Source organism: Tachysurus fulvidraco, chromosome 11, assembly GCF_022655615.1.
Source record: "Tachysurus fulvidraco isolate hzauxx_2018 chromosome 11, HZAU_PFXX_2.0, whole genome shotgun sequence".
Classification (NCBI taxonomy): Eukaryota; Metazoa; Chordata; class Actinopteri; order Siluriformes; family Bagridae; genus Tachysurus; species Tachysurus fulvidraco.
This window is the reverse complement of record NC_062528.1, coordinates 21,780,085-21,796,022: the sequence shown is the minus strand read 5'-3', so window position 1 is coordinate 21,796,022 and position 15,938 is coordinate 21,780,085. Positions and strand designations below refer to the sequence as shown.

General features: G+C 43.5%; 1 protein-coding gene across 3 annotated transcripts in view; it reads right to left on the bottom strand.

Moving 5' to 3' along the window:
* Positions 1–14,991, bottom strand: part of LOC125145854 (tripartite motif-containing protein 16-like) — a 29,768-nt gene extending 14,777 nt beyond the window's left edge. For 2 of the 3 annotated variants that reach the window (XM_047820407.1, XM_047820406.1), the window contains exons 1-4: positions 14,775–14,991; positions 14,487–14,670; positions 14,139–14,298; positions 13,757–13,816 (exon numbers count right to left, since the gene is read on the bottom strand). In XM_047820407.1, coding sequence (XP_047676363.1) covers positions 13,757–13,816; positions 14,139–14,298; positions 14,487–14,648 — 382 coding nt within the window. In that variant the 5' untranslated portion in view covers positions 14,649–14,670; positions 14,775–14,991. The remainder of the gene's footprint in view (positions 1–13,756; positions 13,817–14,138; positions 14,299–14,486; positions 14,671–14,774) is intronic. The other variant, XM_047820405.1, reaches the window with a different exon arrangement.
* Positions 14,992–15,938: the final 947 nt, after the last annotated feature.

Genomic DNA, 15,938 nt, shown 5'->3' with positions numbered 1-15,938 from the left:
TCAGAAAAATAGGGCTGATCCACAAATGAAATAAGCAAAAATACAAAAAGGGTCTCTGGCTGACAAAGGCAAAAATGAGTAATCCAAAAAAAATAACAAAAGGGAAAATCCACGGTTTGACACACACCCGGCTGAAATCCAACACGGAAAAATGAAAGTGAAACTTACAGGCCGGAAAGGCATACACGATCGGTAACGCGATGAGACAATCTGGCAAGGAGTGTTTGCAGACCGCGTGCTTATATAGTGAGGTGGATATAAATTAGTGTAACCCGGAAGTGCCACAGCCAAGATGGCTGCCGCCCGGAAGTGGGCGTATAACATCTGACAGGGTAGGAAAAATATGACAGTACCCTCCCTCCTATGGGCGTCTCACGACGACCGACCAGGCTGGTCGGGATGCAATCTGTGGAACTCGGTGATGAGGTCAGGATCAAGGATGTGACGAGCTGGTACCCAAGAACGCTCCTCAGGGCCATAGCCTTCCCAATCAACCAGGTACTGTATACCCCTCCCACGATGCCTGGAGCGTAGGAGGCGCCGGACAGTGAATGCAGGGCCCCCCTCAATGAACCGGGCGGGTGGAGGGGGTCTGGAGGAGGGAACCAAAGAGCAGGCCTGAACGGGCTTGAGGCGAGACACATGGAAAGTGGGATGTATACGTAAGCTGCTAGGAAGCTTGAGACGTACGGCTACTGGGTTGAGTATCTTGGCGATGGGGAATGGTCCGACAAAGCGAGGAGTGAGCTTGCGACAAGACCCCTTGATAGGAAGGTCCTTGGTGCATAGCCATACCCTTTGGCCGACACGGTACTTAGGTGCCGGACGCCGGTTGCTGTTAGCCCACCGGGCATAGTTCTGTGAGGACTTAAGAAGCACCTCACGAGCTCTTCTCCAGGTGTGACGGCAACGTTTGGCTAGGGCGAGAGCAGAGGGGACAGAAGCCTCGAATTCTTGGGATGAAAAAAGAGGTGGTTGGTATCCATAAGCAGCTTGGAACGGAGACATGCCTGTGGCTGAGGAGGGCAAGGAGTTGTGGGCGTACTCCACCCATACCAACTTGGTGGACCAGGACTCAGGTTGCTCAGCACATAAGATGCGAAGACCTGCCTCCAAATCTTGATTACAACGCTCAACCTGACCATTGGTCTGGGGGTGGAATCCAGATGACAGGCTGACTGAGGCCCCCAGTAGTCGACAGAACTCTCGCCAGAATCCTGATGTGAACTGAGGTCCTCGATCAGAAACAATGTCCCTAGGCAAGCCATGCAGTCGAAAGACGTGCTGGAGGAGGAGCAGAGCAGTCTCCTTGGCAGAAGGGAGCTTGGGTAATGATACAAAGTGCACCATCTTCGAGAACCGATCCATGACAGAGAGGATGGTGGTCTGGCCAGCCGAGGGAGGTAATCCAGTAATAAAATCTACGGCAATGTGAGACCACGGTCGACGAGGGACAGGAAGAGGACGAAGGAACCCAGCAGGTGGAGTATGAGAGCTCTTATGTTGAGCACAGGTGGTACATGCCCCCACAAACTGGCGAACGTCCCGGCGGAGGGTGGGCCACCAGAACCGCTGTTGAACGGTTGCCAAGGTGCGGGACACACCGGGGTGACAGAACAAAGGCGAGCAATGACATCCCTGGAGAACCTGGGAGCGTAGACTATTGGGGACAAAAAGTCTGTTAGCAGGACAATTGCTGGGAGTGGCTTGCCCAGAGGTGGCCTGACGGACCTTCCTCTCGATATCCAGTTGAAGAATCCGGACGGTCACTGAAGTGGGAAGGACACTTTCGGTGCTACAATCCTCCTCTTCTGGGGAGTATAAGCGTGACAGGGCATCAGGTTTACCGTTCTTGGATCCTGGACGATAAGACAGGGTGAAGTTAAACCGGCCAAAGAAGAGACCCCAGCGAGCTTGCCGTGCGTTCAGACGTTTGGCCGTTCTGAGATATTCCAAGTTGCGGTGGTCGGTCCAAACAATGAAAGGTTGATTCGCCCCCTCCAACCAGTGACGCCACTCCTCAAGGGCGAGTTTAACAGCCAGAAGCTCCCGGTCCCCAATGGCATAGTTCCGTTCTGCTGGGGTGAGACGGCGAGAGAAGAAGGCACAGGGGTGGACCCGATTGTCCTTGGATGACCTCTGAGAGAGAACGGCTCCTACCCCCTGATTAGATGCATCGACTTCAACGATAAACTGGAGGGCTGGATCAGGTAGAGTCAATATGGGGGCAGAGGTGAAGAGCTCCTTAAGCCTATTAAAGGCCAGCTCGGCCTCCGAGTTCCAGGTGAAGGTCTGAAGAGTGGAGGTGAGCCGATGGAGAGGGGCAGCAACCGCACTGAAGCCCCGTATAAATCGCCGATAAAAGTTGGCAAATCCTAAGAACCTTTGAAGCTCCTTGCGTGACCTAGGGCGTGGCCAATCCTTGACTGCCGTAATACGAACTGGATCCATCTGGATGCTGCCTACTGAGAGAACAAACCCCAGGAAGGTGGTTTGTTTAACATTAAACTCGCATTTCTCAGCCTTTACAAACAAATGATTCTCCTGCAAACGTTGCAACACGGTCCGGACATGCACTTGATGTTCCTCCAGGGAACGGGAAAAGATGAGTATATCGTCGAGATAGACAAAGACGTACTGGTTAAGCATCTCCCGTAGCACGTCATTTACCAGCGCCTGAAACACCGCCGGGGCATTGGTGAGGCCGAACGGCATGACAAGATATTCATAATGACCAGTGGGAGTGTTAAAAGCAGTCTTCCACTCATCACCCTCCCTGATGCGCACCAGATGATAGGCGTTCCGGAGATCGAGTTTGGAAAAGATAGTGGCCCCCTGGAGCAGTTCAAAAGCAGAAGACATAAGAGGCAGTGGGTATCGGTTCTTAATTGTTATGGCATTAAGTGCCCGATAGTCAATGCAGGGTCGCAGTGAACCATCCTTCTTACCGACAAAGAAGAACCCGGCTCCAGCCGGGGAGGAGGACGGACGAATAAGACCAGCAGCCAGTGATTCCTGAATGTATGTAGTCATGGCCTCCCTTTCAGGCCCTGTGAGGCTGAATAGACGACCACGAGGAGGAGAAGTCCCGGGAAGGAGATCAATGGCGCAATCGAATGGTCGGTGGGGGGGTAAGGAGGAGGCCTGTGCTTTACTGAAAACCCTCTTGAAGTCATGGTAAACAGGCGGCACTGAACTGAGGTCCGGAGAATCATTGGGGTCAGAGGAGGGACTGGGTGCAGGGGGCTGGAGACAGTGAGATTGACAATGGGTACCCCACTTAAGGACACACCCACTGCTCCAGTCCAGATGAGGATTGTGTTGGCAAAGCCACGGGAAGCCCAACATGACAGGTGTCTGAGGGGAAGCAATGACCAGAAATGATAGCCTCTCATGATGATGTTCTGCTATGGTGACTTGGAGCAGCTTGGTGCGATGAGTGGCCTGATGGAGGATATGACCATCCAGGGCACGAACGATGAGTGAACAAGGCAAACGTTCAGTCTCAATACCCAGTTGATGTACCAGTTCACGGTCCATGAATTGTGAATCAGCTCCTGAATCTAAAAAGGCCGCCAAGTCGTGAGTCTGGCTGTCAAGCGTGATCCGAAGCTTTAGAAGAGGCTTAGAAGGGAATGAGTGCTGTTGGCTCACCACTGCCCCCTTGCTCAATGGCGAGCCTGACCTTTTGCCGGGCAAGAGACGGCCATATGCCCAGCCTGTCCACAGTATAGGCATAGTCCGTTGACCATGCGCCTCTCCTTCTCACTGGCTGGAATGTGCCACCGACCAATTTCCATGGGTGTGGCAGAGGATGAGGGTTGTGGGGAATTTGGCAGAGGAGAAAAGCTGGGGCGAGGGGTAGTTCTCCAGACATGCTGAGGAGTTCTCTCAGCCCTTCGCTCCCGGATCCTTCGGTCGACTCGAGTGGCTAGAGAAATGAGATCATCCAATCCATGGGGTAGCTCCCGGCCAGCGAGTTCGTCCTTAAGCTCAGGAGAGAGTCCCCGATAGAAGGCGTCATAGAGAGCCGTGGGATTCCATCCACTATCAGCCGCGGCTGTGCGGAACCCGACTGCATACTCTGCCACCGAACAGCTTCCCTGTGCAGTCTCGAACAGTGTCCGGGCCGCATCTTGCTGCGGGAGCGTGGTGTCAAAATCCCTCCGTAATTCAGAGGAGAAAGCTTCGACTGAGGAGCAGATGGGTGACTGCCGTTCCCATTCTGCAGTGGCCCACAACTTTGCCTTGCCAGACAGGAGGGAGATAATGTAGGCCACTCTGGAGCGCTCTGAGGGAAAAGAGGAGGGTTGGAGCTCAAAGACGACCGCACATTGCATGAGGAAGGCTCTGCACAATCCTGGTTCACCATTGAAGCGTTCAGGAGGTAGCAGATGTGGCTCTCGGACCGGGGGCATGACTGGAGGAGTTTCGGGTGGTGTGGGGGCTGAGGCAGCAGGACTGGAGAGAGAGCCAACACGTCGTATGAGTTCATGAGTGACTTTGGTGAGATCCTGTAACTGCTTCTCATGGGCTGCAGAAGATTGTGATAGGTTCGAGAGAATAGTGGGCAAGTCTGGTGCTTCTGCTGAGTCCATGGTTGGCCAGATTGTACTGTCAGGGTGCAGGGGGGTATGGACCCAAAAATGCAGAACACATACGACTTCCACAAAAAAATAGATTTAATAAGGGAATGTTAATAATGTCAGGGAATAATCCAACACAGAAACAAATAGTCACAGAAAAAACAGGCCAAGCAAAATGTTCCAACAAGAGACTAAGAGAAGTATCCACAAACAAAATCAGGAAGAGCGAGTCCAGGAAAAAATCTTGAAGAAAACAAATGAATAATCCAACAAGGCCCTAAAGTCCACAGAAGGAAAAACAAAAAATAAATCCCACCAAAATGTCAGAAAAATAGGGCTGATCCACAAATGAAATAAGCAAAAATACAAAAAGGGTCTCTGGCTGACAAAGGCAAAAATGAGTAATCCAAAAAAAATAACAAAAGGGAAAATCCACGGTTTGACACACACCCGGCTGAAATCCAACACGGAAAAATGAAAGTGAAACTTACAGGCCGGAAAGGCATACACGATCGGTAACGCGATGAGACAATCTGGCAAGGAGTGTTTGCAGACCGCGTGCTTATATAGTGAGGTGGATATAAATTAGTGTAACCCGGAAGTGCCACAGCCAAGATGGCTGCCGCCCGGAAGTGGGCGTATAACATCTGACAGGGTAGGAAAAATATGACACCTTGTGCTCTATGATGATAGGATCATAATTCCCCAAACAATGAGGTCAGACATACTCCAGAGATTGCAAAGCGGTCACCAAGGCATTGTGAAATGTAGGGAGAGAGCAAAATGTAGTGTGTGGTGGCCAGGATTAAGTAAAGAAATCCAGTCGCTTGTTAATAACTGCAAAGACCTACCCAGAAAAAGGAGCCACTCATAACCACTCCCCTGCCAAACTGCCCATGGGAGAAAATTGGTGCTGATATATGTGAAGTGGATAAGCAGCATTATTTGATAGTTGTGGATTATTTCTTGAGGTATATTGATATAGCTCACCTTTTGGACCTGTCAGGAAAAACAACACGTGCTTGTTTACAGGACATGTTTGCACAATGGGGCTGTTCCAACGTTTTGTTTTCGGACAATGGGCCTCAGTTTAGTGGACGAGCTTAAAAGACTTTGCAAGAGACTATGATTTTCAACATGTTACCTCAAGTCCTGACTATGCACAATCAAAAGGTGAGGCTGAAAGAGCTGTGCAAACAGCTAAAAAGATCTTGAAACAATCAGACCCATTTGCAGCTCTGATGAGCTACCGAGCCACACTCATTCAGGCTACAGGTGTAAGTCCCTCACAGCTTATGATGGGTAGACAAATAAGAACCACTGTTCCCACATTGGATTCAAACCTGCGGCCTGAGTGGCCAGATCTTCATAAGGTGAGAAAGTTGGATCGAAAAGCTAAAGCAAGCTATCGGAAATATTACAAGAAGAACGATGTTCGTGCATTACCTGAGATTTCACCTGGTGCTTCCGTGGCAGTGAAATTGGATGATGAGAGAGGATGGATAAGGTCTGGAACAGTACTTGAGAAGTGTGAGTCACCGCGGTCTTACATTATACAATCTGAGGCTGGATTACTTAGACGAAGCCAGCGACATCTAATGCCTTCACCCAGTGACAAAGGACCAACATCTACTTCAGCTTCACAAACTCATGTACAGCAAGAAATCAACAGTCCCGACCATCTTGCAAATGAAATGCTTAATGCTGGTCCGAACATTCCAGAGTCAATTGAACAACCTGTAAGTAATTCACCTGAGTCAGAGTCTAGCCAAACATCAGTTCCTTCAGCAAAGGTGGTAAAAACAAGATCTGGATGATCTGTCTTAATTCCACAGAAGTATAAAGACTTTGTGTTAATGGCTTAATAAAAATAGCAAAAGAGGTTAAGTGGAAATGACATAATAAGAAAATGTGTTAAGCTAAACTTTGTTTAAAAGTTGTTAAGTATTATATTGTTTCATACAGTATTTTCTGTAACATGTTAAGTAACTCATAAGGAAGGGTGATGTGATATAAGCAGGTTAGTGTTATAATATGATGTGTGTATTTGTCCACTAGATGGCAATAGTGTGTGGAGTATGTGGGGATGCGTTAGTGCTGAAGGAGTTGTTGTAGCCTTGTGCAAGCTGAGCAGTGAATGTAGTCACAGCATGTTTCTGTCCGTTGTTTAATATCTGATGTTAATAAAGTAAAGACATTAAGACATCTCAGGAGCTTTATTGAAACATCACACTCTACATACCTGAAAGTTCCTCACCCACTGGCAAAGTACTACACTTTATATTTGATGTTAGAAACTTTTCATATCAAGTATAATAAATCCATCCTAAGAGTGCATACAGTTAAATAGTCTGTTTGAAAGCATTTCTTATTTCTAGAAACATCCTACATTCAGCAGTCATTACTGTTCCAGTTTCTGCACACAAAATGACCAGTGTAGCTCAGGGACAAATTAAATCTCACACCTCAGTTAGAATTTTACTGAAAACTTTTACTAACATTTTATTTTGGATCACAAAACCTCACAGGTGAGTTATAACTCCACATACTGACTCCAGCGTATAGAGGCTGAGTGAATGTGGTGTGGACTCTGTGGAGGAGCCTCATGGTGTCAGAGACGCTGTAGAAGGACAGAGTTCCTGCACTGTGATCCACATATACTCCTATTCTGGAGGATGATGGACCTGGAAGCTTAGTCTTAATGCTGTTGTGCCAGAAAGAGACAGAGGAAGAAGAACACCGCAGACTCCAGGACTGACTGTTGTATCCATTTTTGTTTTCAAAAGCATATGGCTGATAGGATATTTGTACGATTTTTATAATTTTTCTGTTTGTTTGTTGTGTGTTTTTAATGACCTAATGGAAAGCACATTAGTCGACAGAAGTTGTAATTAATTGTGCTATATAAATAAATTGTCATTGTCATCTGCCAGGCTGGATGTCCTTTATAGAACAAATGATGGAATCACTAGAGCTGGAGAGAGACATGCCTTCATCATGGCTGAATCCCAAACTCCTTTGGGCCGGGGCCTCATCTCGATTCGATGTTCAATTCAATTCAAGTTTATTTGTATAGCGCTTTTTACAATTGACATTGTCTCAAAGCAGCTTTACAGAACATAAACATAGAACAAAAGGTTAATATAAAGAATAATATAAAGATTAATAGAATACAAAATTCAAGATTAATATTAGATATATTTAGTTCACAATGTGTATGTACCTCATCCTCAGTGGTAACAGTGGAGGGTGTGATTATAAATATACAGTCAAACAAATGTTGTATTGATGCAAAAGATCACATGGAGTTCACATCTCCTCTATCTCTAGATGCCTCAGGAGAGTCAGCCTCATCTCAGTGCAAAATCTTCATCACACGGAAGACGATCGGAGCTGGTACAATGTCTAGATGCCTCGGGATGGGTAGAAAGAGAGAAGCAGTGGAGAGGGATTAACATATCTGCTGTTCATAATATGTGCAAGTCTGATGTAATAGTGCACAATATTATGGGATGTATTATGTATACACCTGACTAAAGAGATTAGTTTTTAATCTACATTTAAACTGGGAAAGTGTGTCTGAGACCCGAACACTATCAGGAAGACTATTCCAAAGTTTGGGAGCTAAATAAGAAAACACTTTACCACCTTTAGTAGACTTAGATATTCTTTAACACTGAGACTGTGTCTGAGTACCGAACAATAATTGGAAGGCTGTTCCATGGCTCTGATCCCTGCTGTAGCCTTTCGTACTTGAGGTACTACCAAATAGCCAACTTACTAAGTAGGCATGACGGATCAATGAAAACCAAAAGATCTCTCAGGTACTGTGGCGTGAGACCATTGAATGCTTTATAGGTTAATAATAATATTTTATAATCAATGTGAAACTTGACTGGGAGCCAATGCAGTGTGGATAAGATATGAGTGATATGTTCATATCTTCTGGTTTTTAGTTAGGACTATAGTTGCTGCGTTCTGGACTAACTGGAGCTTGTTTATGCTCCTACTGAAACATCCAGACATTAACGTATTACAATAATCCAATCTAGAGGTAACAAATGCATGGACTAATATTTCTTATCTTAGCAATATTCCTGAGATGAAAGATACCCTTGTGATATTATTAATGTGAGCTTTAAATGAGAGACCAGTATCAATAATCACACCGAGGTCTTTTACTGCTGCACATGATGTAATAGAAAGACCATCCAGAGTTACTCAGTAATCAGAAAGCTTACATAGTAAAAGCACTTCTGTCTTGTCAGAGTTTAGCAGAAGGAAGTTAGTAAGCATTCACATCTGTGCTTTGCAGAGGTGGGAAGTAACGGAGTAAAAATACTTCGTTACTGTACTTAAGTACATTTTTCTGGTATCAGTACTTTACTCCACTATTTATTTTTCGGACAACTTTTTACTTTTACTCATTACATTTTTACACAAATATCTGTACTTTTTACTTCTTACATTTTCAAAACAGACTCGTTACTTTTAGTATTATTCCTTCTCATTGAGCGCTGTTTCCAGCCTATCATCCTATCATTGTGCGGCTTTTTCCCCATGTGACTGGTGTACTGTATTATTTACTGGCTAAAGCACTATTCGGACGGGACTAGTTCTACGTGGGGACGTGGAGTAATACAATTTTACCTCAGGACGTCTGTAATATTAATTGGCCAATTCGCACGGGACAAGACATCTCAGTAAAACTAGCAGAAGTGGGAGGTGTAACTCACTTTACGCACTACAGTAACCTCCTTGTCGTCATGTGCGTATGACGTTGCTTCCTGTTTCAAGCGCCTCCATGCTTGCAGAACGCGCCAAAAACTACTTTTAAACAGGAAATAACGGAATTTTACCGTACATATTTACAGCGGGTCTTTCCGGACGGGATTAGTATTACTTGAGGTAATTTTTCCGGACCTTTTTACAGAAGGTAAAAGAAGGTAAAAGAAGGTAAAAAAAAATTGTCCGTAATGATTACCAAGATGGCACATTCGGACGGGACTAAAATCACCGAGAAGCTCTGGTAATAATTACTTTACCCCCACGTCCCCACGTCAAACTAGTCCCGTCCGAATAGTGCTTAACAGACTAAAGCACTATTCGGACTGGGTAACTCGCTTTACGCACCACAGTATCCTCCTTGTTGTCATGTGCGTATGACGTTGCTTCCTGTTATCACATGTGAAAACAGACAACAATGGCGCCAACGAGAAAAACACACAACTGGAGCAGGAAAGAAACGCTGAGTTTAATCTCGGTTTGGGGAGAACGTCGGTATCAGAGGCAGTTTGAGACCATGGTGCACAATCACACCATTTGGGAACAGATTTATAGGGAAGTTATAAATAAATGTCCCAAAGTTGAGGAAGATTTTGGAGAGTGGGGAAAACTGAAGGACAGAATAGACTACCTGAAAAAAAGGTATAGAGAGTGCATTAAACACAACAGACGGACTGGCACTGATCCAAAGAAGTCCCCTTATTTTGATGAAATGGATGCAGTATTGGGTAAGAATAATTTGTTATCAGTTAATTTCTCTGGTAGCCATTAGCTTCCTACAACATTATCTGAGTACACCTTTCTCTCCTTTAGGTTGCCGACCAATAACAGACCCGGGCGAGGATCATATGGATAATCGAAGTTCGGAGGATGAGCGCCAGTCTGAACTCGTAGGAAGGCGTACTATTTAGTTATTTATGTTGCCTAATTTCTATCGACCGGTATATGCTGTTGGTATTGATGATTTCAATAATTGGCCAAGTTACCCATACAGCAAAACAATGTTGTGTGTGTGTGTGTGTGTGTGTGTGTGTGTGTGTGTGTGTATTTTCAACCTTCATATACCGAAATTTTTCATAATGTATTTCAGAGCCTTACAGAATGTTCTTTGCTAAATTTTCTACAAAGAACATTCTGTAAGGCCCTGAAATACATTGTGAAATATATTTTGGTATATGAAGGTTGAAAATACACATTTTCTATTTCAAAATACATATTTCATTGAGCTTCATAATTACTTTACCCCCACATCCCCATGTTAAACTAATCCAGTCCGAATAGAACTATAGACTAAAGCACTATTCGGACGGGATTAGTTCTACGTGGGGACGTGGAGTAATGCAATTTTACCTCAGGACGTCTGTAATATTAATTGGCCAATTCGCACGGGACAAGATATCTCAGTAAAACTAGCAGAAGTGGGAGGGGTAACTCGCTTTACGCACCACAGTAACCTCCTTGTCGTCATGTTCGTATGACGTCGCTTCCTGTTATCACGTGCGCAAACAGACAAAATGGCGCCTCCATGCTTGAAAAACGCGCCAAAAACTACTTTTAAACAGGAAATGACGGAATTTTACCGTACATATTTACAGCGGGTTGATTCGGACGGGATTAGTATTACCTGAGGTCATTTTTCCGGACCTTTTTACAGAATGTAAATGTCGCCGTAATCTTTACAGACATTGTCCGTAATGATTACCGAGATGGCACATTCGGACGGGACTAAAATCACCCGAGAAGCTCTGGTAATAATTACTTTACCCCCACGTCCCCACATTAAACTAATCCAGTCCGAATAGGACTAATGTCAGTAAAGATTACGGTGACTTTTACCTTCTGTAAAAAGGTCGGGAAAAATTACCTCAGATAATACTAATCCTGTCCGAATAGACACTCTGTAAATATGTACGGTAAAATTCCGTCATTCCCTGTTTAAAAGCGCGTTTTTCAAGCATAGAGGCGCCAAGTTGTCTGTTTGCGCACGTGATAACAGGAAGCAACTTCATACGCACATGACGACAAGGAGGTTACTGTGGTGCATAAAGCGAGTTACCCCTAAAGTCATCTAAAAGTTTGATAGCTAAACCACGCCCACAGACACCTGAAACAAAGGGAGTTTTTTCCCTCCGAAATATTGGCCGTAGTATTGGCCATCTCCCCAAAGATGGGTGGAGTTTGACCTTTAAATTGTCACAAACAGACCAATCCGTGGTCAGACTTTCGGAACAGCTTGGAGACGACTCCATCTTCCTTCAAAGAAGTTCCAGCAAGCTTCACTTCCAAGAACGACAACTATTCTGATCTTCAGGAGAACTTGGAAGAACGTCTGACCCCACCCTGACTGACTTTTCAGAGTTTTCTCTGTTGCATCCGGACTCTTGTGCAGTAAGCCAATGCAAGTAACCGTTTTCTTTACCAACCAATTTAGATGCATATTTTAAGTATGAACCTTGTATTGTGTCTTGAGGTGAATTTAAGTTTCCGGTGACGATTTCCAGTTAGGGTGTGATTAATTTTGAAGTTTAAGCTTGCCATTGCTTTCCTTCCTTTCTCTAATTTCTTCTTTCCAGTCTCCTCTTCCCTTTCCCCAATTTTAATTCCTTTGTGTTATTGTATTTTCATCTTTGTTTTCCCTATTTCTTTTGTTTGTGTAGTTAGTTTTAAGTTGTGTTTGTCTCATTCATTAAATGTCATATTTTTGTGTCACAAGTGATTGTCTCTGAGTATCGCTCACAAAATTAAGGTACCTGCAATATCTGGTCTGAACTACGTGCTCTATTAAGTTAATTTAATTTAAATTACGGTATAAAGAAAAAGTGGAAGTGAATCTTTCTCGGCCGGGAAGATACCGCCTTCATAGAATTGATAAAGGTTACATGGCCTGTTTGCCGGACGAACAGACCAAATAAGTGTAACCTTAATTCCATTACCGTTAATTTCAACTTAGGTCAAAATATTTAGAGTCACTATAACGCGTTATAATTACTCATAAATATTTACCTTGTTTTGCGAGCCAAAATCAATACCTATATAAAACCACTAACTTTATTTAACAATTTATCGACAGCCTTATAAGAAAAGTTACACATAAATTTGGAGTTTTTTTCATGAGAGTTTATATAATCCCTTCCTCTAATTTCCCATTAAGTTTATTGACCTTCTTGTCTTGCAAAAAATTTGACCCCGGTGTGAAAGTCAACATTGTGGGTCTGAGCCATGGAGAATTCATGCTTTTCAAAAGTGGAAGGTGCAAAATGTAAATGTGTTGATTTTTTCCTGTTGTACATAAAAGAGATAATAGGCTCAAGCAGCTTATTTACTAATCAATGGCAACAGTGCAATATATTTAAGACATTCACAAAGAGCCCACTAATCTAATCTAATCTAAACTGTATACTGTAGGGCGGTGAAAAATCAAGTCAGAAAAGGTCGGTTTTCAGTCATGAGTTAAAGCTAAAATATATTTAGAATTTTTAGAATTAGATTTTTGCCCAAATCCTGAATGCAAGGTTGCAGTTATTCAGGCGATCTGATTAAAGAAACACAGCCTTGTTCATTAAAGCCTCTCTCAGCAATAATAAACTCACACGTCCTAGCCAGCACTCCCTCACATGTCTCTGTGCTGGCCCATGACCAGCCTGGTAAATAAATACCTCCTATTTGTCCAGTGACTGATTTGTTAATGATCCAACCCTCGGTGTGTATTACTAAACGTAACTCTTAATTTAAGTCTTATGGTTGATTTTCCTTTACACTAATTAATATCTTTAAACACTTTGCCAGTTCTTTTTGACATATTTTTGATAAAGTGGTTACCAAGGTTGAAATAACAAGAATAAGACAAGATTTGTTTTAGGACTTCAGTTGGTTGTATATCATTCAAAACAAAAGATTTCTGTACAGTTTGTTCAGTTTGACCAACGCTGGAGAGAGAAGGCAGAAGCATCCACTATGTTCACACCATTCAAGAGGCCTAATAGACGTGGATGAAGAGGCATGGGAGGAGCATCACTCACATTATCGCTCAGTAATGGAATATGTACAGAAGGAACAGATCAATAAAGTATCCCTAAGCACAGGAGTTACAGCTGGGTGATCGGGTACCTCTCCCCTTACACAACCTGAAAGTTCCTCCTCCACTGGCAGGGTGCTACACTTTTTTTGAGGTTAAAAACTTTTAATATCAAGAATAATAAATATGGATCAGAACATGGATCAGATTTAGATCAACAATACAGACATTTTAACACTGTTTGTGTGTGTGTGTGTGTGTGTGTGTGTGTGTGTGTGTGTGTGTGTGTGTGTGTGTGTGTGTGTGTGTGTGTGTGTGTGTGTGTGTGTGTGTGTGTGTGTGTGTGTGTGTGTGTGTGTGTAAAACCTACACTGCAGAAAATCTTCTCTGCTCTTTGGTTCTGAAGGTAAAACCATCTGAACTGCTGCAGCTTTGGAGACACAGAGACAAAATGGAGACAGAAAAATGAGGTGGAAACAGTTTAAAGTGTGAATGTGAAAAATTTGCTTTCTCACGTTTATTTCAGACGTCAACAACGTCACCATCTCAATTTATTCATCAGCTACGATTTTCTCCACAAATGTAAGATTTGTACTTTGTTTATCTGCTAAATTGATCTTGATGTCATTTACAAGACTGATGCTAATACTGTGTGATTTTCTGCAGTCTTGTTCCTGCTTACTTCTTATTTCTGTTAGATGAATTTTATGGCTCTTTTTACTGTGATACAGAAACAATGTTTGTTTGTTCACCTTCTGGTCTGATTTTGTTGAATTCTTCCTCACAGATTTCCTCGACTCGTTTTTTCAGAACTGAGAGAGATTTCCTCACTCCATCAAATGAGAGATGTTGATTGACAGTGAAGCTGAGTGAGTCGTCACATCCAGGAGAAACACAGAGAGACGGGAAACTCTACAGAGAGGAAACACATCATAGAGAAGGAGAAAAGTGGACGAGAGGAACGAATGAATCTCAGACTGAATCAGAACAAAGACACACTTGTGATCTCAGACAGGAACATTTCTTGTTGCTGTAATGAGCTTTTAGGAGGAAACTTTGTGAGGAACAGCGCCCTCTGTAGATCAGACAGTGAGTGTTACCTGGAGGAAGTGGATGTCATTGTGTGTGTGTGAAAGCTGCTCCAGCTCAGTGACTCTCCTCTTAAGATCAGCAATCTCCTGCTCCAGTTGATTCAGGAGTCGTTCAGCTCGACTCACTTCAGCTTTCTCCTGAGCTCTCAGTAAAGATCCTCTCACTGTCATCTACTGCTGCTTGTGAACGTGTCTGTTAGAAAACACACACACACAAACAGATCTGAGATAAACTCTTTCTATTACAGTGACTCTATAATGTGTGTGTTTATGTGAATCTCTCAGTTTCCTCCTCACCTTAATAATGTCCACAGTCTGTTTCAGCTCCTGCACCTTCTTCTGCTTCTCCTGGATCTTCTGCTGGGATTTTATCTGATCCTCCTTTAACTCATTCTTTAACAGAGTTTTCACATGGTCTTTGTAAACTTTAGGTATAAAATGCTCTAAGAATCTTGTTACACTGTTGGCTGTTTAAAGTGCACTGACTGGTCTGAGCTTTTCACACTTCATACCAGAAGAACCTTTGACTTAAAATAAATCCACTTCACACTGAATGACAGTAGTATAACTCAATAGAAAATAGATTTAAAATACAATTTGTAAAATCAAAATAACCAGTCGAGCAGTGCTGGTAGATCGAAGGTTACGGGGTGCCGTGCGAGGAATGATGAGGGCTTTGAGGTAAGTGGGAGCTGGTCCATTTTTGGCTTTGTAGGCCAGCATCAGTGTTTTGAACCGGATGCGTGCAGCTACCGGAAGCCAGTGGAGGGATCGCAGCAGCGGGGTGGTATGCGAGAACTTTGGCAGGTTGAAAACAAGCCGAATGACACTTAATGACACTTAATGACACTTCCAGTCATTAAGGGCTAGCGGCAAGGATGGACATTTTGTATTCTTACGATGAAAAGTTTGTTCCAGTCAAAAAGGACTTGAATGGTCATAAGGAAGAATTAAAGACTATTTCTCTTTCTCATAGCATGCAGCCAACGAGGTATTTGCTTTATTTTCTGTATTATATGTCTGTAAAATGTCACTTTGCATTTGATTTCATTTTTTGTCAAGTTAATATGATTACTTTATTTTGTTATTAATATTGTTTAGTTTTCACGGTGGATTTGGAGACCAGTCCTCAAATAAATCAGTTTTTGGAGAACCACTTGTGTCTGTGTGTGCTTGGAGGGAGTTACACTGTGGTTTATTACCCCTGAGTTTAATTTCTCTAGCCACACCCAGACCTGATTACTGCCACACCTGTTTACAATCAAGAGATCACTTAAATAAGACTTGACTGACAAAGTGAAGTAGACCAAAAGATTCTCAAAAGCTACACATCATGCAGAGATCCAAAGAAATTCAGGAACAAATGAGAGAAATTAACTAAGATCTATCAGTCTGGAAAAGGTTATAAAGCCATTTCTAAATCTTTGGGACTTCAGCGAACTGGTGAAAACATAGAACAGC